At 44.4% G+C, this 23,291-nt stretch overlaps 2 protein-coding genes across 7 annotated transcripts in view; one reads left to right on the forward strand and one right to left on the reverse strand.

The window, feature by feature from the left end:
* Nucleotides 1-810: 810 nt before the first annotated feature.
* Nucleotides 811-7,592, reverse strand: MED8 (mediator complex subunit 8). 3 transcript variants are annotated; one of them, XM_032946253.2, is made up of 7 exons: nt 7,436-7,592; nt 6,621-6,739; nt 5,945-6,089; nt 5,270-5,410; nt 3,735-3,822; nt 2,244-2,486; nt 811-1,393 (listed from the first exon to the last, which is right to left on the reverse strand). In XM_032946253.2, the coding sequence occupies exons 1-7, from the start codon at nt 7,439-7,441 to the stop codon at nt 1,326-1,328; spliced, it is 810 nt and encodes a 269-aa protein (XP_032802144.1). In that variant the 5' UTR covers nt 7,442-7,592; the 3' UTR covers nt 811-1,325. The 3 variants fall into 3 exon arrangements, with proteins under 3 accessions (XP_032802144.1, XP_032802153.1, XP_032802161.1); XM_032946262.2 differs by lacking the exon at nt 7,436-7,592 and adding an exon at nt 7,356-7,379; XM_032946270.2 differs by lacking the exon at nt 6,621-6,739 and having other exon boundaries at nt 7,436-7,588.
* Nucleotides 7,593-8,746: 1,154 nt separating this feature from the next.
* SZT2 (SZT2 subunit of KICSTOR complex) overlaps nt 8,747-23,291 on the forward strand; it is a 119,500-nt gene continuing 104,955 nt past the window's right edge. For 3 of the 4 annotated variants that reach the window (XM_032953111.2, XM_076066048.1, XM_076066051.1), the window contains exons 1-14: nt 8,747-8,994; nt 11,464-11,589; nt 12,276-12,491; nt 13,005-13,175; nt 14,181-14,315; nt 14,444-14,672; nt 14,898-15,004; nt 17,045-17,441; nt 17,796-17,966; nt 18,382-18,828; nt 19,945-20,092; nt 21,310-21,439; nt 21,980-22,128; nt 23,077-23,223. In XM_032953111.2, coding sequence (XP_032809002.2) covers nt 8,956-8,994; nt 11,464-11,589; nt 12,276-12,491; nt 13,005-13,175; nt 14,181-14,315; nt 14,444-14,672; nt 14,898-15,004; nt 17,045-17,441; nt 17,796-17,966; nt 18,382-18,828; nt 19,945-20,092; nt 21,310-21,439; nt 21,980-22,128; nt 23,077-23,223 — 2,612 coding nt within the window. In that variant the 5' untranslated portion in view covers nt 8,747-8,955. Of the gene's footprint in view, nt 8,995-9,015; nt 9,381-11,463; nt 11,590-12,275; nt 12,492-13,004; nt 13,176-14,180; nt 14,316-14,443; nt 14,673-14,897; nt 15,005-17,044; nt 17,442-17,795; nt 17,967-18,381; nt 18,829-19,944; nt 20,093-21,309; nt 21,440-21,979; nt 22,129-23,076; nt 23,224-23,291 lie in introns of those variants that run through there. The other variant, XM_076066056.1, reaches the window with a different exon arrangement.

Here is a 23,291-nt window from a genome sequence, read left to right on the forward strand (position 1 = left end):
AGCGAATGTCATCGCTTCATCTTCCCGACAGACGTGATCTCAAAAACGATTACTCCTTTGGATGCTACTCCGCCATTAGTCTCCACCACCAGCCATTATCGTTTCAATCATATTCTGACCAATAAAACTTTTATTAGCAATGTTACATCTATAACTTGATGTGTTTGACATGTTGCATGTGTTCCTCTTTGTGACTCCGAGTGTCATTCCAAGGATGCATATCCATTATTCTTTGCTCGCTTCTTAGCTTATGTTCCAATTTCTATCAGTGTCCATGTTTTTTTACCATGGCATAGCAGGCAATACACACTGAATGAAAACGTTCCTTTTCACCATCAATTTAGGTTTTTCAAACTAACTTTCACTTGTCTCCTCTATTTCATTTTCATCTCAGTCTGCCTTTAATAACCATTCTCAATATACATATTCAAGCATGTTCTTTCAACCGATATCGTCAATTGTTTATCAAACTTGTCGAGTATGAATGGGCATTCAGGATAAATGTAAAGAAGTTCTTCATATATACTTGCCTAAAGGTGGTCAACTGTTGCAACTGTGTCCAGATCTATAAAATCTGTGAGCTGGCTAAACCAGGCTGGATTGTAGGCAGGCCAGCCTACATGTATGAAGCTAGCGCAGGCATTCCTATAAAGGAATCCATGTTCTGAAGCATAGGTGGCATTTCTATAAAGGCCCCTTCAATCTTTTGTTCATAAGAACCACTCCCAATTTTGTAGCTGCCCCAATGACTGACCACCCCATATGCCCACACAAACACACCCACATATACAAACACGCAAAAGGTCCAAGTCTTATTTTCTTTCACTTTATTTTTGTTTTTTTCTATAACATCTGAACAAGATCACTCCTCTTTTTAAAAAGAGTTTACAGCCCAGAAGCAAAATATGAACCCAACTGTCAGTCAAGTTAACAAACAGTATTTGGTTCAATGCATGTCCGTCATCCTATTTATTTACACAATTTCAGACCTCAGCAAATGGCGAACCTAAATTGAATAAAAATGAAATATATGACTCAATGATACGGTGTTCTTTGTGGAGCAATTTGAAATCAGGTTGAGACATTCAATGAAAACAATCTGGTTTAACAACCAGTGGCAGAAACCTGGATTCAGTGACAAATCATTATGAACCATCTACGAGACATAGACCAAGAACTTGAATCTGGGACCTCAGCAGTGGTGGCTCAGCGTCTCTGACATGGCCATTCGTATGGTTGGCTATGTACGGTGCGAAAGAGGTTCAACATAATACATACATGAACCTGACATGCCCATAACTAACTTACAATAGAGAATGGAATGACTATCGTTGGTAAGGGTGGACGTTTGAAGCGGACTTGATGTTGGTTTTGATGGAACTTGGCATTTTACCTGCACACAGACACACAAATATATGGATATGCACATACACAAATACACACATGCAAAAAGATAAATATCCCCCATAAAGACATACAGACCACTAGTGAATACTAAGATTGGCCTTGGACATGAGGGGGACATATTTCAGCACAATGTTCCCTCTCCAGTGCTGATGTTCACACAGAGCATTCGGTATTTGTTAAAGGCCAAATCCACAAAGAGAATGCAAAGGACAGGTTCAGGTATTACTTGCTACTGTTATTATCCGTGGCCAGAATTGAACTCAGGTATCTGGGTCCATAGCAGTGTGTACAGTACTGCACTACCACTCCCAAAAACAAAGATCTCTCAAATAGCCTGTAATAGACTGTTGGGGCAAGTGCTGTTAGCGAGCACCTATGAAGGTCGGCACTGCACACGAGATGGTAGGGGGCTAGCACCACGCCCGGATTCTCGTCTCCCTAGTGTTGATGTTTGCGCACCACACCAGGTACTCATGAGGCTGAGTCTACCTAGGGGAGGCCCAGGACCGGCTCAAATATATACCACTGTTATATACACGCACCCACATACATGGATATAACTGTAATAAATGCAATATATGCAGATGCTACTGTTGCTGCTGATGCTAATGCTGCACCCTCCACACACCCAACTATACACCTGCATGACTCTTCATCTATTGCTGTAACTTTTTCTGTGGTTGTTGCTGCTACTGCGACAGCTGTTAATGTTTTTGCCGCTATTGATAGAACTGCTTCTGTTCTTGATGCTTTTGCTCCTTCTATTGCAACTGCCATTGTTGCTGCTGCACACACCACACACGTGCACACAACACAAACCTGCACACAACACAAACCTGCATGACTCTGCATCTGTTGCTGCTGTTGTTGCTGCTGTTGCTGAACCATTGCCCCGCTGGGACCGCCCTGCCCAACAGTCGAACATCCCACAGGCCCTCCTGGCCCGGAGAGGCCGGGTTGGACCGTGCCACCCTGGGATGGGGGTCGTCCAGGCCGGCTGAGACCCTTGCCAAACCCTACCGCTGCCACCAATGCGTTGGTGTCGGCTGGGTTGAAGGTGTGCTTGGAGTGACGCAGAGCTGGTAATGAGGGGGGGGGGAAGAGGTGAGCAGGGGGGAGAGGTGTTACGTGATGAAGATAGTGGTAATGATAATGCTGCTAATGCTGGTGTTGATAATGCTTCTTGAGATGTTAACCCGTTCCGATGACGTATGTGTACTTCGTAACTTTATCAGTACCGAGGCTCCCACAGGGCCATGCGGGAGAGTGTGTGGCACAGCTATCATAGAGTGCGGTCGTGTCGCTACAATGTCGGACCAGCCCTGCAACTTGCAGTCTTGGAACGAGAAAGGGTTAATAGTTAATACGGCTAATGTAACACTTGGTACTTAATTTTGAATTCGGTACATGGCAGCACCTACTTATTTCCCTCATTAAAATGCAAATCAATTTATAACATTTTTGACATGCGTTTTCTGGATATTTTTTGTTGTTATTCTGTCTCTCACTGTTCAAATAAACCTACCATTAAAATTATAGACTGATCATTTCTTTGTCAGTGGGCAAACGTACAAAATCAGCAGGGGATCAAATGCTTTTTTCCCTCACTGTACATACATTTTATCAGTGCAGATAATCCTACCTGCTCAAGTAGGCTCACTTAATATTACAGTGTGCTGAGTAAAACATGTAGTATCATATATTTTGATTTAAAGCTTTCGTGACTGCAGTAATTCATATTCTTAGTTTTTTTGGTAAAGTCACGTTGAAGAGAAACAACAAAATAATAAAATATATATAAAACAATAAAAAATTCTCACGACGTTTCGACCATAACTCAAACGGTCGTCTTCAGGTGTGTTGGTTCGCATAAATTATGAGTTATGGTCGAAACGTCGTGAGAATTTTTTATTGTTTATATATATTATTATTTTGTTGTTTCTCTTCAACGTGACTTTACCGAAAAAACTAAGAATATAGTATCATATATTACATGTTTTATGTTCTGGACTTATCCGGGTCACACCATAAGGCTCTGTAATCCACAAATAAGGCATTTAAATAATGCAATGAGGGAAATCTGTGCAAGTAATTACAAAGACTAAGAGAGAGTCTGCTTGAGGCCCCTGCTACTTATGTTGATTAGCATACTGGGAGGTGAGATGCAGGCTTGACTTGAGACGCCAGGCTCTAAAGGTGATGCCGCTGATGTTGAAAACACTGCTGCAGAGGATGGACGAGGATGATATGAGTGCTGCTAATGACAATGATGATGATGAAACTGCTACTCATAATGCTGTTGATGATATTGATGCAAATCAACTGACTGGAGGAATCTCCGTCCCTGTCATCACGAGTGCTGTTGAGGCGGTCCAGCAGCGAGTTGCACATCTTATTCATAGATGCCATGTGTTTCTGTAAAACAAAGACAGAGATAATTATTTAACGACAATGACCTTCGTGACTGAGTAACACATCACCTCTCCGCCCATACTAAATTTGTAATTTTCAAAGTATTCCCACCTTAGGCTTGAATGCATCACAAATCCCATAGAGCAGTGGTTCTTAACCTGAGGTCCATGCACCCCTTAGAGCAGGGGTGGGGAACCTTTTTTCTGCCAAGGGCCATTTATAACATCATTCGCGGGCCATACACAATTATCAACTTAAAGATTAGCCTGTTACATTTGGTCAAACATTTAATTAACTCACCCCCAATGTGATGGCTGGAACTGCCAATTTATTTCGCGAGCCTTATACGGCCCGCGGGTCGGACGTTCCCCACCCCTGCCTTAGGGGATGAGAGATGCCCTTTCTGGGGGTGCAAGACATCCCAGATTTTTTTTCAAAAGTAAATCATTAAAACACAAATTAAGCAGGGCAAGTACATACAACTACTTTGTTGTATAAACACTCAATTATTGGCTAAAAAGGCCTTTATATACGCACCTCTGTGTTTGCAGATTGTGCAAAGTTTATATGATGGTGCATATAAACGCTCATTATGTTACACAGTAACATGAGATTAGTAATCATAAACAATACACTACTACACTTGCAAATCAGTTCAGTAATTGGCAGCCGAAACTCGGATTAAAATAGGACCTCGGCGGTGTAGGCAGTGCTCTGACATGAGCATTATGAACCCTCTGAACTATTCAGTCACCTCCCAATTTGCTACAGTTCTAAGGTATTCGTGTAACACAAAGTACTCGTGTATGGTGCAAGGCCGCTTCACAGTTCCACCCTCCACTCACCGTGGGGACTATATCTGCACCCAACACACACAGACATCACTGTGCATCTGCTCCTGCTACTGTTGCCACTCCTGTTGCTCTTCCTTTCACAAAACACACCTCAGTGACTGGAATATGCTGCTGTTTCTGCAACCACTATAATATTACCATTACTATTGCATTCTCCAAACACGCAACACACCCCTGTATGACTCTGGATCTGCTGCTGTCCCTGCCTGCTATCACTGCTGCTACAATTTCTGCAACTGCACCACCCAGAACTCTTCTTGGTCTTGTATCATGCTGCTACTTCTGCTCCCTGCAAACACCCAACACGGCTGCATACCTGGACACCTACTGCTACTCTTAATGCTGCCGTACATTTCATACAGCCAACACCTGTATAACTGGTACACCTGTTGCTGCTACTGATGCCACTACTGCTGCTACTGCTCAATTCTTGCCTCTTAAATATGTTCTTGTGCCCTCTCCACCCGCACTCAATCTGTACCTTTCTGCTGTAAGTGGTGCTTCACCATGCCACTCTCAGCTGCCCCCTGGCCCATCTCCCTGTGATTCCCTGGAGTTCTCCCCTCGACACATCTCATCCTCGGCTGTGTGCATACCTGTGCCATGTCCGGTGTGAGGCGAGCAGCCTCGAGTGACATCTGCTTCTCCTGCTCCTCCACAGCTGGGTCTGGCTTAGTGCGCAGGTGATCCGGCACCACGTCGTGGCTGAACACTGGCACGCGGCCCTCGGTCATTTTCTGCGTTACACGCGCAAAACACGCAGATCCCCAGAGCCTTATAGCCCCACTGTTGGGGTGTTATTAGCAAGCACCTATTGGATCCAGTACAGCACAAAATGTGGTGTGGATAGCACCGACGAACCTTTGTCCCTCCAGTAGGGATATTATCCAATCTATTCATCATAACTTGCTTTCATTAATTTAGCTTTTACCTAATTCATGTGTCACAGATTCGCGCATTACTTCTCATCTATTTTAGTCACCTCATCTACACCAATACATTCATATGTACCATTCTTACTTCTCTGTAAAGCGCCTTGCTGAAGGCGCTATGTAAATTACGCTAAGATAAGATTTTTACATACTGTATCAGGTACTCGTTTACGATTCAGACATCACTCGCCACTAATGGATGGTAGCCATGCCCGGGAACTGAACCAAGTCAACGGGTTGTTAAGATCATGTGGGCTGACTACTGGACCACCGCTCCCCATATATATGCAGACACCGTTATATGCACATATGACAACATATACGCATGCACGTTCTCACCATGAGCTCGTCGTCCCTGTCAGGTGACAGCAGTAGCGGCATGATGATCTGCCCCCTCAGACACGGAGTCTTGTCATTACGCAGCAACTTGTTCAGCGAATTCAGCTGCCCTGACAGTAGTGCAAAGCTGTCGAGCATGCTTGGCCTGACGGGATACGCACATATATATACACACGTAAATGAGCTATAGCACCGAGGAGGGATGAAATTCATTTGAAATTAAGAGCCCAGTTTGATTATCTATCTGGGTATCTCTCCTCTGCGTCTCGAGTTCTGTATACAGTATTGTATTGTCCATCTCTTTGTGTCTCTCTCTAAATGTATGTCTGGCTGCATGCCACTCCAATTGCAAACTCCATGAATGTTTGTACCTGGAGGTATTATAAAAAAAAAGTATATTGAATCCACATATAAGGTGACTTGTTTTTTTAACATTTTTCAAAAAAGTGTGCCGACAGAACGTGAAGGAAGTTGCATACTTCATACACAAATACAGTACTGTACACACAGGTACAATAAGTGTAGCGTATGCACAATACACATACGGCATTATCACACACATACATGCATGCATGCACAATGTATTTTAGGATGCTGCTGGCGATTAAATTTCTGATTAAACTGCTGGTGTTGATTTTGATATTGACGGTGCGATTGATGATGATGATGGCATCACCAGTTGAGAGTCTCGTATTGAGTCTCCAGTTTTCGGATGAATCCCTCCAGGGAATTCTTGAGGTCGCTCACGCGCTGGGTCAGGGACTCCAGGCACAGCTCCAACACCTTCTCCTCACGCTGCAGAATCAGAAGTTTTTGTATTTAGACATGAGGAACCCGATGAGCAATGCAGCTCTTTTACACAGACGTCCAGTATGAGCGGGTAAGCAAGTTGCAATGTTAACACCGGCATCAATGTCATCATCATCATCATCACAACCGTCACGATATTCAGTAGAACCACAATCACCAATATCATCAGTGATGACCATTATTACCAACGTTAGCTTCATTGCCTTCACCGTGACCGTCACCAAGACCACTGCTGTTCTATACAGTACAGTGGTAACAAGTTACAAAGGTTAATGTTAACTTTTGTTTAACATGACCCATACCATAACTATAATGCACACATTATTCCTTGTAAAAAGGTTTCAGTTTTGTTGCCAGAAAAAAAGGGAAAAACGCTATTATATATTTAAAAAACTAATCACAATTACCACTAACCATTCGCATCACGATCAACACAGCCCCTGCCATTACCACCACTACTATAACAACACCACCACAATCACCACCGGCACTGCTTTTAACATCGCCAAACGTAACAATGTTATAATCTCAATATTTCCTTGAAAAAATTATATGCCGTAAATCTTAATCGATTGAAGATATGAGGCCTTTGTCAACCTACTGCTGGATGGAGGCCTGCCTCCGCACGCCGTGCTGGTCACGGAGGCTAAGTTATAATTTAATTTCGTTTAAATTACTCACCTGCATATTTCCGGATTCTACTTCTAAAAGAAGTAAACGCCTTTTCAAATATAATTAAAGATATTGACTCCAAACCAACACGAACGTGCCACCACCACCATTGAAGTGCGCGACATACATGACGTCACTTCCCACTGTGATGACATCACTCCGGATTTATTGTAACAGGAATACATCATTTTTTACTTTAATAAAGCCATAATTCAATGTACGGCTGTGTCTAAAAAGAAATAAAGTTGGAAATATTTTGCTTGCTCCTGCAATGCAACATACTCTATAAGGTTATTTAAAATAGGTTCAAGTTAAACAAAATCATTGCAAAGCGAAACAAAAAAGGCCGTGCATAAATGACGTCACGCACCTAGGGGGGGCGGGTCAGACATTTGCGACGATGTGTGACGAGGGAGGGGTTTGAGAAATGTGACGTCACATCAAATGCGCAACTTTAAATATAGACAACACGTACTACTTAAATAGACTTTTAAATAAATGTTTTCTCCGACAACATCAGAGTGCAGCGCCACATTAAATACGCACTACAATGACAATAGTTTAAAGCGATTTGAAGCATGTTTTATTTTCAAAATGGAAATATGGTTTTGGGGGGGGGGGCAGAGCTTTGTGACGTCATATTTGAGGGGGGGCTCTGACTTTTTGTGACGCCATGTGACGGGGGGGGGGGGTGGTCAAAAATCGTACATAATCGCGTGACGTCATTTACGGACGGCCCCTAACAGGATGTGACGTCCCCCAAAACAAGTTCGCGTATTATTTTCCGCGTGATCATTACCTTTAACTATACATATTTATTTTACCTTCTTAATAAACCCTCTCCAATTTAACGTTCGCCTAGGAAATATTTACAACTTATATACAGTATTTTTTTAAAACAAACAATGACGTTAATACGGTGCGCGATACTCCCCATCCGAGCCACAGCCTTCCCCCCCGCCCCTCGGCTCACATCCCCCTTCGCCGCCTTACGATTGGTCCGGAGCGCTCGCGAAAGCGTGGGGGGGGTGTCGGAGGGGCATCTCCTGCGTTCTGATTGGTTAAAGCGCACGCGAACAACGGGGACTCCCGCGTCCCGATTGGTCGGAGCGCTCGCGAACAGCGACGAGGGGGAAAATTACCGCGTTCTCATTGGTCGGAGCGCTCGCGAACAACAGCGGGTGGCGCGGGTGGGGCAACTCCAACGTTCCGATTGGTCCGGAGCCCGCTGCGCGTGCTCAATGATGACGTGAACCGGGGCGGGGGGTGTTGATGTGAGCGATTGAATAATAATAATTATTTTTATTGTTGTTGTTCCTCTCCCGCTCCCATTGGTCGGTTGCCTCGTGTTGAGGAACCGAGGAGTTGTGGGCGGCCTGTTGGGGAGGAGGGGTATCGCAATGGAGGGTTCGCGCGTCCTTCCCCGGTGCTGTTGCGGCGCTAGCAGAGCGAGGGTTCATTGCGACGCTGTGTAACGAAACAAAAAAAGTTTAGCTGGCGACTGTGTTGTTACGCGAGAACGAGACTCGATGGCGGCGTTTAGCGAAACGGCCGAGTTGGAGAACGAGGTACGAGTGCGTCGTCAAGAAATGTTTATTTTTGATCATTGCAATTTGCGGCGGGGGGTTAAGGGGGTGTTCCCCAGGGTGAATGAATCCTCAGGTTTAAAGTTTCGAGTGTATTAATGTACACGGATATGAAACGGGCGTCGTGAATGTGACGTACGTTAATTTACGTGCGACGGGCTTGGGATAAATGTTAAGACGTTAATTTGGATTACGATACACGTGTTGGTTGGTATTGTTGGTCGTCTTGTGGAGAAGCGTCGTCCCCCCCGCCCGGCCAGAGAAACGTGGAAGTTCCACCAGTTGGTTCGGACGCCGTGTCAACAGGAGATGGGGCAACGATGAGGGACAACAACATCATCATCGTCATCGTAGCTGCATGAACCAGTGTGAGGCGCACGTTTGTGTAGACTGCAAAGGATTGGCGCTCGCAGTTGCAAGTTTTTTTTTTGGTAAACAAGCGTGACTTTACCGAAAGAGCCAAGAATACAAGCGTAGCGTAATTGCGTGGAGTCAATTTTAACTGCTGATGGGCCAAACAAAGGGCGAAACCAGCCCGTCACAGTTCAAACGAATGCTGGTTGCTGGGCCGATTGAATGTATTGAAATAACACGTTCACCCTTGTGGCAATACCCGGCAACAGTTTACGTGATACCGTGTTTGTCGTTTTGTTTTCAAATGGGGACTATACACTACTATAATGTGCAGTGCGTAACGCCGTTGCTAAATGCCAGCCTGTTGTATATAAATGGGTATTTACGCGTGCGGTGTACATACGTAAATTGAACACATTCGTAAAATTCAACGATCTTAGGGGCCGTCCATAAATGACCGTCACGCACCTAGGGGGGGGGGGGTCAGACGTTTGTGACGATGTGTGACGAGGGGGGGGGTGTTGAGAAATGTGACGTCAAATCAAAATGCGCAACTTTAAATAAATATAGACAACACGTTCTACAGACTTAAATATACTTTTTTAATACTTTTTTTAACATCAGAGTGCAGCGCCACATTAAATAGGCACTACAATGACAATAGTTTAAAGCGATTTGAAACATGTTTTATATTTTGGGGGGGGGAGGAGGCAGAGCTTTGTGACGTCATATTTGAGAGGGGGGGTCTGACTTTGTGACGCCGTGTGACGAGAGGGGGGGGTAAAAAATCGTCAAAAATCGCGTGACGTCATTTATGAACGGCCCCTTAAAGGAAAGCGTACCTTTATGGCAATGCTATCTTCATAGCACGTGCATGTCCTAGGAATGCAGTGTAATTGACGACTGTCGTGAGTATTTTGCCCTGTGTGCTTGTGTGCAGCGCAGTATTATCACCAAAACGTTAAATATAAGCAATATTTTAGTGACGATATATTCAAGTGTGTGGGGGTATATTGTGAAGTAACAGTGTGCCACCGATGTAGTTATTTAGTCGGTTTAGTTACCCCAGCTGACTTGGACTGCAGTCAGTCCATTCACTACCGTAAAACTCAACGCATTCGTCAACTGCTGACTATTTACAGGGTTACACTTTTGGCCAAACACGGGGTCAATCGCTAAAGATATCCAAGAGCTGTTGTTTAACCAGCGTGACCCTGCTGAGGAGACCCAGAGGTCCAAGGTTTGCTTTATTTAAACATGTGCCGCTTGATATCGGTCTGGAGAGCCAATAGTAGTCTGTCTGTTGGACTACTTAATTGATTTATATGTGGACACAATGGGGAGTGTTAGGGTATTGTTTTTTACCAATGATGCCCCAAGGAAAGCATAATTAGTACGGTATTTCTAAATATTGTCGTGCATCTTTTCTCATGGATATAATCAGCGCTGGCTAATATTTAACGTCATATGCATATGTGAAAATGAGTATCAGGGATCTCGAGAAATCGGCGGTCGTAATTGAAAGCATTGTTATTGTTTAAAACGTCAAGCATAGTAAACAAAGTATTAGCTTCTAAATGCGCACACTACTTCATGCATATTAATATAAACTGTCTAAGTAGACTAGGTTTATTGCTAGATTTTAAATCCTAATTGATCACAATTTAATTATCGTTCTGTCCTTGTAAATAAGGTGCGCAGCTGCAAATAACATTATAGTATATCACCACTAGAGGGCAGCATACGACTTACCACTAAAAACACCTGCATTAACATTGCAGAGTGAATCCTGTAGCCCATTTGAACTGGACAGAGATAGATTAGTTTAAAAGTAAATTGTGCTGTTGGTGCCATCTCACGAGATGTAACTTTTCCAGAGCAATGTAAACTAATGTTTTAGAGCACAGTCCACAGATCTACTTCAAATATTCCTTGAAGTGATCTCATTTGACCACTCTGCAGAGAAAATGTTGCATGGCAGTCAAATCGATACAAATGGTATATTTTCAATCCCAGGCCGAGAATTCAGCCAACTTTAAGCGCAATACCAAATTTAACATGATGGGGTTTTTGTGGGTGTGCATCTCTGTTGTGTAGGTGCTGGAAGCTGGTCAAGTGTACCTGCTTATGAAGAAACAGTATCGCATCTCTCGGAACATGCGCTCAGCGTGGTTTTTTTCAAACCTCAACCGGATTGTAGCCCCAACACCCCTACACGAACTGGTAACACACGAGTGCTTGCATGTATCTGGATTTATTTGTCTGTTCACCTATCTGTCCCACCTCAGATTAGCATGGTTAGCTACGTACGGTGTGAAAGGGGTTCCACATGCATGTATATATGTGTATCATGGAAATGCCTCTTTTAAACTTGTTGTCCATCAATTTGAGTTCTTGGATTTATCCATTGAACTTGAGTTGAGTTGAGTTCACTCGAGTTTGGGTGTTTAATGAAGCGGGGTGCATTTGGCTCTGGCTGCCTTGCTCCCAAACATGGGTGTCACCCCGTGCGGACCCCGGAGCCAGTCACGGCATCACAAGGTCAACTCGATACCACCATTTCTGAAGTCGACTCAATACGGAAATGTTCTGTAAAGCCTACAGAGCATAGCCATGGTGCTTTCTTGATGACCATTGTATAAGGCACACAGTGTGATATCACGAGCATACTCTACAGTTGCGTTTTAAAATGAAAAAGGCATTGCAAAACATTAAATTTCAGATTTTTATTTAATATAACCTAACCTATCCAAAGTCTTCGCTTGATATTAAAACATTTTTCAAAATCTCATTCTGAAACCCACTCTCCAACTGTAGATTTTATGGAGGAGCAGTGGGCCCAAGCCTAGTTCCCATTGGTCGTAGAAACGTAGATTAGTCAACATTCTCTCCTGCCCTCCCTTCCTCAGGAGAGTGGTGATGGTGATCTACTCGTGCTGTCAGTACTGCCCAAGGGCTGGCAACCTGGTGACAGCCCTCCTTGTGGCTCAGCTACTGCCGATGATGATCGTGGAGGAGGAGTGATGCCCCCATGCCGACTTGTCCCGTCGAGTCACGTGATCTTTCTCGCGTGCCGCTACCGCTTCGTCATCGCCCTAGACCTCAGCCCCTCCACAGCCGTTGTGGTGAGAGACCGGGGGGGGGAGGGGGAGAGTGAAGAGCAGTGGTGTTGTAGTCAGCATATGGAGAGAGTGGTTCTGTTATGGTTAGTACTCTCTTACGATGAGTAGCTGGATGGTGGGGTTGCAGTGAATGCATTGTGGGGACAGAATGATTCTGGTCAAAACTGTTGTGAGGGTTATTTTGGAGTGAATACTGTAATGGTTACATTGTCTAAGGCTAATACTGATTTGTAGTGATTTGTCATGGTTAGTACTGTGCTGTGGGGAGTCATTTATTTCAAGTAGCCTTATGGTGAGGGCTTTGTGGTGGTGGTGTTTTATCCTGGTGAGTTTTCGGTACCACCACTACCATCCTCTATTACTACTCTCATCATCATCAATACAACCTTAAATCTACCAACTTCATCACCAACACCACTACCAACGACATCACCATCCCCTTTCACCTATGAGCGTTGCCTCGCTGGCCCTAATAGGTGATCGCTAATGTGGTGTTCTACCTTCCTCTCCAACCAGGATGACTGGTGTGGAGAGATCGTGTTCGACCGTGTGTTCCGCACGTTGGCGCTGTGTCTGCGTCGTCTGGCACGTCCTTTCCTCGTCCCGGGAACGAGGAATTTGTTTCGGCCAGAGATCTTCATCACTGTGCTCGCCTACTCGCCCTTCATGGCGTCGGGATCGCAGCAGGTGCTGCTGATGCGAGTGGGCGTGGAGATTTGACATTGCTCCCACACACCGTGCCATTCAGTGTAATTGCACAATGTTAAGTGCAGGGGCGGAGCCAGGATTTCAGGCCGGAGTGACATTCAACAAATTTTAGTTTCAAGAATGATTAGAGAGTCAGGCTGTTGAACTGGACGCCATCGGTTGGCGACACACTCTGACAATGCAGTTGCACGGAGTCCGCCAGACCGAGTGTCGTACACTTATACGCGGAATGTCACCCCTGTCACCCCCCCTGGCTCCGCCCCTGGTTAAGTGCTACGTAAAGTTAATATTATATAAGGTTTGCAATGTAATTTTACAATGTAATAATGATTAGTTGCATAATTAGTTTTTGATCTTGTGTGCTTTATCAGAATCCTAATTTAGACTGAAGGAATCCGATGAGCTCTGAAGCTCTTTCACACGTCCAGTATGGGCGGGTCAGAAAGTTACATCAACAAAAAATGCAAAAAAACGATAGGAGTGCAAAATAGAGAAAAAGGTAAACAAGTCACTAAATATAATATATTTTTATTATATTAGTCTGATTTATTAAGCTACATTTGCATTGAACTATGCCATGGCGTCTCAAAGCACATAACATGCAGTATGCGACTTTCATCATATCTCAAACATTTCAAAGGGCACCCTCGGTCGCAGCTATCCCTGTGTGGCACAAGGTGACTTAGCACGTGGCCTGGGCAATAGTCCACCAGTAGAGGGGGGGGAAATTATTTCTACGCATAATCCCAATAATATGCGGATAATATTTGGACCACGATAGACCACCTTATTTCGAAAGACGTCAGGGAATCTTTAACACCCACTGAAGAAGACTGTAATCCATGGTTAATACGTCCACAGTAATGACCAGGGCGGGCTGCCGGATTGGAACCTCTGCAACAAGCGGCGAACGTCTAAACTGCCTGGCCTTGTCACCGGCCCACATTGCAGTACAGTTGACTGCTCATTTGTTGCGGCCCTCAGGTGCTGGTGCAGGGGTGCCGGCTGGACCGCGTGCACCTCCCCTCCTTCCTGCATGACGTGCGGGTGCAGCTGATGCGATTTGAGGGCCACGTCGCAGAGTTTCTGCAGAAGCAGCGGGAGCCCATGATGGCACAGGTGAGTGCGTCACTGTTTGCGTGTGTGCACGTTCTTCGTGGTTTTCTTTGATTTTTTTTGGTGATGTCGCCCTTTATTTTCACTCATGCGCAGATGACAACACCTTTGCAATGACGTCTCGTTAACAGGACGATGGCGACGCTCCCATCTCCCCACCACCTCTCCCCTCCTCTCCCACTGGCCCCACCGCCCCAGCCCCTTTGGTCCGACCCCCACCCTCCGTGCCCCCACTTGGCGCCGGTGTGGCGCGGCACCTGGCAGAACCCGTGGTTATGGTGACGGCGGATGTGGGGCTTGTGAGCGTGCTACGCTATGGGGTGCTCGCCCTGCAGCTGCTGCCCGCCAACACGAGCTCTGGTGAGACTATCCAGCTTCACGTGCTGGCATTGAGTCGGCAACCCCTGAAGGGGACCCTCTTTCGAGCACTGGGGGTCTCAGGGAGGGGGGGGGGGTCTTACAGGTCATATCACCTAACCACCTACTTGTGAATGTCTGAGACACTGGATTTGAGTCTTGGTCAGGGTGTCTCGCTTTCTTCCTGTCTCTAATGATAGTTGTATCAATTTGTATTTGTGTCTCCAGGTATCATCGTGATCACAGACGGGGTGACGAGCATCCCTGACATCAACTACTGCGACATGCTGCTCACGCAGCTGCGCAATAGCACCGTTGCCTGCTCCTTCCTGCAGGCATGGCATACAGGACACCCAACAATGGCACATCGGGCAGCAGCAGAATTTGACACAGCTGAGACACAGCATTGGGAACAGCCAACACAGCAGGGACAGCAAGGGGCATGAAAAAACAGCGATGGGGATAGCATGGGTGTAACAGCATGACCTGATGTCAGATTGGGTGTCGTTGCCGCTGGTTTCTTTATTATTGGTTTTTACTACAATTTAACTGTTCGTTATCTGATTTTTCTATTTTGTTTGCCTCTTAATTGTTTTTGATTTGTTTGAATCACTGTTCATGTTGATTTGAAGCTTTCGTGCCTGCAGGAATCCATACTCTTTGGTTCTTTCGGTAAAGTCACGTAGGTATAAAATGAAATAAAAATTATTCCTGCAGTCATGAAAGCTTCAAATCAACATAAAACAGTGATTCAAACAACTCAAAAACAATTAATTTACATGTTATTTATGTAGTTTATTTATGTAGTTTATTGTAAAAATTTGGTCACAGTCCCTGTGATCACTGTTACGTTGCAATTATGGATTTATATTTTGGTGATTTCGAAAAGTTTTTTGGTTTGGACATGTTTGTTTTGTTGTAGTACGGAGTTAGACTGATAGCCTTAATCTAAGTTTTCTTGTGGTTGTTGTTTGACTTGCATCCCACTGGGATTTTTTGCACACAGCGTTGGTGTACGGTGCCTTTTTCAGGAATATTTTGCTGTTTTTTTCATGGATTTTCTGTTTGCACAGTCACACTTTAAGATGTTTTTCTTGTTTGTGTTTTTGTTTGTTGTGGTTGCACCCGATTCAAGAGCCGAATGGCTCAATAAATAAACTGAAACTGAAAGAGGCAAACAAAATAGAAAAATCAGATAAAGTACAGTTCAATTATAGTTAAAACCAATAATCGACACCCAATCTGACATTAGGTCATGCTGTTACACCCCCCCCCCCCCCCAAAGTAGTACAAAAGTCTATTTTTATACTTTTTGCATTGTGTACAGTCTGGAAGCTACCCACATGCCAAATTTCAAGTTTGTTGCATGTTGGGAAGTATGCAAAACATTTCGAACAGACGCACATATTCACAAATGTGTCGTGCACACTCCTTTGCCGGACACACCCAAATAAAAAGTTGTGAGGTGAACAAACATGCCATTTTGTTATTGCTTCTGTTGAAGAGTAATCCACAACATTTAATAATTCGGTATGGATGTTTCCTGGGTAGTTACAGCCAGCATCGTCGGGCGATTGCCAGATTTCTGGAAATATCTTTAAGTCTTGGGTCTTAAATAGGCTATGTCGGGTGGAGGAGGATGTATTACACAAACTGCCATTTTACTCAAGTAATCTGACCAAAAAATCAATTATGAATCACAATATTGGATGTGACAAGCCTACGTGTTAAATTGTTAATTGATCATTTTTGCTGTTTTGTCGAAGCTATTTGGTGTTGGTGGTTGCTTTATGTCATTACCATCATTAAGTGTTGTTCAGCATTATTGTTGGCTGTCCTTATGTTTTTGTATAATTTTCCCAATTGACAGATGAGCATCAACTCATGGTTTTAAGACTTTGTAAATCTTGCACAGCAGTCGTGGAATGGCTTTGGAATATATTTTTCACGATAATAATTTTAAAAAATCCAACAGGTATCCTTTGTTTTCTTCACACAACATGGGTCGGAATTTCTCAATGCACTCTGCTGTGAGATTGTAAGATAACTGTCAAACTGATACATTACATTTTTAGAGGTGGACTTTAGCCAAATGAATTGCAGAACCAAATGTTATGTGTTTTTTTCTATAGTGCTTGGTGACCAGGCTGAGATTATTTCACTACACGAAGCTGGTTTAATCACAATTGGCTAGCCATACTCAAACTCTGGGTTTCAGCGATGCTGCCTCAGCACTCTGACCTCGAAGCTCCACGGCCACCTCTACAATTGTTGTTTAGATGTCATCATTTGTTCCAAGTTATAGTTGTTGTTTATGTCATTCTTATTGGTTCAAAGTCGTTTTTGTTGTTGCTGCTGTTTGTTGTTGCTGTTAGGTGGGAGGTGTCTTCTCTTATGACTGCAACTTTGGCCACGTCCCGAATGTGGAGATGATGCGCTTCATCGCCACAGCGACGGGAGGCACCTATGCGGGACCTGAAGTATTTCATGGTGACATTGATGACTACAGCCGTGAAGACGACGTTTATGAGGGCGGAGGGCAGGAGTGCGGACAGGAATGGCAGGGGAGGAGGGAGAGTGGGAGCTGCATTGTTAAAGAGGAGGTTGGGACATTAGGAGATGTGCTGCTGCATCAGCAGGAGGTGGTAGGAGCGGGAGCCAAGAGTGGCTGTCGGTCAACGGGTAGCTTGGCGATGACGGCCTACCACAGGGCTTTCCTGACGTACAGCTTCATGGAGGCAGCAAGAGGTGGCGGTGTCGGAGACATGTGCGGTGAGCAAGAACTCAGCTCACACTATACATCGATCGCCTGTGTTCACTTGTTCGCTAACTTTACTTAGTTATCTACTCACCCATTAATTTGCTTAACTTCTCTCCATTACCGACTCACTCACTGGCTCACTCAGGTTAAAAAAATTTCATCATTGCTAATGAGGTCTCGAGTTCGAGCCCTTTGTCTGCGCGTCTTTCTGTCATTTGCCTCAATGTTCATGACAGGTATGAGACACTGAACCAACTAAGATGTAAAGTTCTAGGTTCAAGTCCCATGTCTGGGCAAATCTCTGTAGGTTCATAATGGCCAGCTGTCCACATGTGTCCCTACCATGTGTCCCACACTGCTACCAGGTGCGGAGCACCGGCTGTTTAATGAGCACCTGGCGTGGGCTAGCGCCAATCCTGCGCTGGCTACACGGCGGAAAAAGCACACCGAGCGTGAGGTTCACGCGGAGCTGGGCAGCATCGTGTCAGTGCGGCTCCGTGAGGGCTACAGCGTGAGGGATGTGGCTCTCACCAAGGGTAACTTTCGCACTTCACGCACACACCGCACACATACTACATTAACACTATACACTAACACAATACGCACACTATACACTCACACTATGTTAAGACTACACAGCAACACTATACACTCGCACTATAGATACACACTGTACGCTCACGATATGATCACTATGCATGAACACAACATATGCAAGCACTATTCACTTGCATAATTCTCGCATTATACATTAACAATGAGCATAGGCGTACACTACTCGCGTTATACACCAACAATACGTATGCACGCATATCATCATGAACATACAGAAGTACTATACACGAACCTCTAATCTCCAACTTTTAACAGCAGCCTTCAGTCCTAACACTCCCGTCGCAAACCCCAACCCCAGACCGTAACTCACTTTCACCCTCTCGCCCTTTGCATCAGGAGGTTCCCAGATCGAGGTGAAGCTCGTGTTGCCATGGAAACATAACCTTCGAATCGAGTACTGCGTGTCAGCTCCCTGGCCGCAGCACCGCTCTCCTCCGCCATCATCACCGCTGCTCATCGCAACGACAGGAGCAGCAGCAGCAGCACATTCTCTCTCCCACTGCAGCTCAACCACTACCTCGTCAATATCGTCAACATCCTCCTCATCATCAGCCCAAGCATCAACACCGTCATCGACCACCAACACATCAGCATCGCACTTTGTGTCAACTTCCACAGCAGCTTCCTTATCAGCTGTCACCTCTACCACTACTTCCACCGTCACCTCCTCTTCCACTTCTACCTCATCATCGAGTGCGGTTGCTGGACACTCAAATTCAACAGTGTCGTCATCTTCATCATCTTCGTTGGCAACGGCGGGTGGAGCAGGGACTGCTCGTGGCGGTAAGCAGTTATCATACTACTATTAAAGCTAATCTATGCCTTGAGTTTCCTGGCTGGCTATTGGCTGGACTCCTCTGTACACCAACAAAAAATATTATTAGTTGCAGTGAGCCGTTGCCACCGAAACTGGCTGGATGACTGGCTAAATGAGATTTTCCCTGAAAGCCTTTAAAAGCAGTCGCCTTCTGTGACCCTTCCCACTCTGTCCTCCTGAAGACGATCGTTTGGGTTGTGATCGAAACGGCGCGATTTTTCAATTTGTATTTTATTTTATTATTTTTTTCTATCTACCTGACTTGACCGAAAGAACCAAAGAATATAAAAACAAATAAACATTAAGTTAAATTGAAACGGCAGAAGAAGTTCGGGAGACGTATAATAGGTAGCAACACAGTAGAGGTGGGAGGAACGAATTCAGAAGATTGACACGATTCATTTAATATTGCTCTAACGTTTCAATTTGTGCTCCTATTAATGTCATTCTTTCGGCAGAATAGTCTTTATAGCCTATTGAATATGAAACATCTCACAATACGTATTATGTTAGAATTTCTTTAACATAAAAAAATATTACTTTTAATGCTCCGAGTATAGACTCATAATAAGTGTGTGAAATGACAGCTGTCTCTTATTTTCCATTGCAGAGCAATTTGGTTCTCTACTCGTAATAATTCAACTAGTAATATTTGGCTGGGTCTCGCCATTGTCAGCAGTTTTACTGATCTGTAAAGTTATGAGTTCATAATACAGTCGGGTAAATTCACTTCATCCGACCTGACTTCCAGTGCCTTCCACGTGCTTCCACATTTAAATAATCACTTGTGATAATAAATGATGCGTGCTGTGACCAAGTGTTTGGTGGAGCCATATAAATAGTTCTTGTCAAGAGGGACACCAATTTGACCAAGTGTATTGCACTTTAACGTGCCTGTGTGTAAAAATTAACACCGTCTTGTCAGATTCACTAATGGCTGGGTTAATAAGGCCGCAAACCGTTCCATGAGTCCTTGTATCAACAAAACTGCGCCTTGTTTCTGGGTTGGGTCTTTTCTCTAGAGGGTAGAGGTTGGAGAGCAACCACATCTGATGTGTCGCGAATGTCTCTGCCTGCCACAGGGTCCGCCGTGCAGCCTGTGTGCTTAACCGAGGTGACGATGGAGGGCGGGTATGAGGTGCTGCACGACATCACCTGCACCATGAGGAAGCCGATCGCCTCTCCCTATCGCATGGCTGTTGTTCGCAAATTCTGGCAGACGCTGCTCGGGTGGGTCCCGAGTTTATCCACCTTGCCGTCGTTTTCAGCTGTATTGTCATCAGCCGCGGCAGCGTTATCATTTTTGTTTCCAAATTCTTAATCAACATCGGCAGCATTGTCATGTCTGTCATCATCAACAGCAGCAGCAGCAGCATAATGTCTGTCATCAACATAATCAGCAGCATCGTCATTATCTTCGTAGTCATGTTTGTCATCGTCATTAGCAGCATCATTGTTTTCAGCAGCAGCATCACGAATGTCATGACTTAAGTATACTTTTATTTGTGTACAGTGCATATATGTGCGTGTGTATTTGGAAATGTGTTGTGCGCATACATTTGCCTGCAAGTATACGTATATGTGAAGTTTACTATTTCTCCTTTCTAAACATTTCATTCACCATGATATCAAGGGGCCCAGACCAATTTGGTTTTAACAAAAACCATTCTACAGAGACTGCTCTGCTGCATGTGGTCAGTTCTTGTCCTCTTTTGACCATGGATGTCTCTTGTTGTTGTCCTTGACCTCACTGCTGCTTTCGGTACCATCGATTATGCCATCCCCCTTGAACGCCTCCGCAACTGTGGGAGTTTCTAGCATGGTTCTCTTCTGGCTCTGCTCTTACCTCATATTGTATCTTTTCAGAAATGCAGAGTGTAGAGCACTATAGTATACATGGTTGTGTGTGTATATGTATGTGTATGAATGTTTAAGTGTCATATATAGTTTGTGAACACAAGTAACCCATAGTTTTCTGTCAACTTAGCATCTTTTGAGAGTCACACTCTTATAAAAAAAAACATGAGTAATACTCTACTGGAATTTATCACCCTTAAAAACGACATTAATCAGGTTTTGGTAAGCCTATGTTCAGAAACAAAACGTTATATTTTACGAATTATAATCATAGACTCTGCTGATTTGAATAAATATGAGCTTTCTGGCTTGTGTAGAAGATCAATAGACTGTATTAAATAATCCACTACTGGATGACGGAATCCCTGTGTTGTAATGGTCATGGGGGTGATTTGACCATACTTCACCTCGCTAGACAATGCGGGTTGGTGAAGGGCGAGGCCAAGCGCTGGTTATGATATTACTCTCTACTTACCTTGGGAGAGAATGGAAATCAAACTCAGGTCCCCAGGTTCATAGTGCAGTGTGCTATCCACTCCGCCACCGCTCCACTCTCAATATTAGACATGTGTATGTGTGTGCCCCTTCAGGATTGCCCAGACCGACCAGCTGCTCGTTCACCTGCAGTCGTTCAGCAGTAACCCAGCATTCTACACCGTGCCGGAGAGCACACGGAATGGAGTGCCCCTCTTCTACCTCCCACCGGGCTCCAGCACACCTGTGAGACACTGCACTAATATTGACACTCACACTACACTGATGAATGTTCGTATGTATTTTGAACTTCTTTTGCACCGTAGACAGCCGTATAATAAATCGCAAGCACATCTGTAAGGGAAGACAAAGACATGGCGATAATACTGATACTACACCATAGACAATAAACATGAGGTAAAATGTGTCTGTATGGCGACATACAGACACATGCCACTAAAATGGCACAATAATGAACCTAAGACCTAACTGTAGATTAAGATGAGAAGATAGACCTAACATTTACCCCTAACCGTAACGCTTAATTCTAACCCGAACCCTAAAATTTACCATAATGCTAACCCTGACCTTAATCCTAAAAACAAACCAAACTTTAACCCAGTGAATGAAAAATAAAAAAAATCTATCTTCTTAGAGATTTTGTGGTTACCAGTGAGTCCAGTTAATTTGAGAAGTACCTTCTACCTGGTGCCTCCCTCTCCACACTGTCCCCCTCCCCTTACCTTCCCCCTCAAACCTCCCCCTCTGCTCCTCCGCTTCCTGCAGGTGCTGTCCCTGCAGCAGAGTGGGCTGGGCAAGGACTCGAGCCATGGGCAGTTCTCAGGCTACTGGAAGCCCGTGTTCTCTCTTGATGTGGGCAAACTCCAGCGGTGGATGCACCTGCATCGCATTGGGGTCCTGTTGCAACATGACATGTAAGAAAGAGAGAGGGAGAGAACCTCACTCGTATTTATTTGCATACAAAGTAGGGATTAGTTTAAGATTTTGGATTTTCAGAATTTAATTGTAAATGTTTTATTGTTATTTAAAGCTTTCGTGACTGCAGGGATTCATATTCTTGGTTCTTTCGGTAAAGTCACGTAGAAGGGAAATAATAAAATAATAAAAATATCAAACAATAAAATTCTCGATTTAAAGCTTTCGTGACTGCAAGGATTCATCTTCTTTGGTTCTTTCGGTAAAGTCACGTAGAATGAGAATAAAATAATAAATTGATCAAATAAAATAACACAATAATATTCTCACGACGTTTCGGCCACAACACAAGCGGCCTTTATCAGATGAAGGGACGAGACTGTCTGGTAGGACAGCGCTGTCCTACCAGACAGTTCTCACCACAGCAAGAAAATTTCAAATTTTTGAAATTTTCTTGCTGTGGTTTTCACACCTGATGATGATTGCTTGTGTTGCAGTCGAAACGTCGTGAGAATTTTATTGTTTTATATTTTTCCTATTTTATTGTTTCCCTTCTACGTGACTTTACCGAAAGAACCAAGAATATGAACCAAGAATGTTTTATTGTAATTGCGAAAGTCACGGCACTTTCTCAACTAGCTCGCTCAAACCCATCCAACTACTCGCCTATCCTCCATCAGTCGCTCACTAAATCCCTCACTCGACCACTGTCACTGACGGTGACATTGACTCACTCGCTCAACTCGCGCAGGCACATAGACTTCATACATTGATGCACGCATTCATTGTCATCAAGTCTCCCACCCACACACTTGCCCACATGCTCATTTAACCAATTATCTTGCCACTCATTCTTTCACCCAGGCACTCGATGCAGAATGTATTTATTTTTGTAATTCTGGTTCTTTACATTGTATTTACATTGTTTCTTTTGTTGCTGTATTAAGGCCTGTACCACGATTCATCCACACCCCCAATTCAAACGGCCGTTTTGCCACGGTGCAAAGTCGAGTGGCAATGTCGGCCCTCACCTCCCTCCTGCGTACGTGGAGCTCCTTTGTGCTGGTGGAGGCAAACTCCTACGTGAAGCTCGTGTGAGTGATGTTGGAGTGGTGGGTGCACACAGCAGCTTCCTGACACAGCACCACATCAAGCCCATCTC

Source organism: Petromyzon marinus, chromosome 1, assembly GCF_048934315.1.
Source record: "Petromyzon marinus isolate PM22_M1 ecotype Great Lakes invasive population chromosome 1, UKy_Petmar_22M1.pri1.0, whole genome shotgun sequence".
Taxonomy (NCBI): domain Eukaryota; kingdom Metazoa; phylum Chordata; class Hyperoartia; order Petromyzontiformes; family Petromyzontidae; genus Petromyzon; species Petromyzon marinus.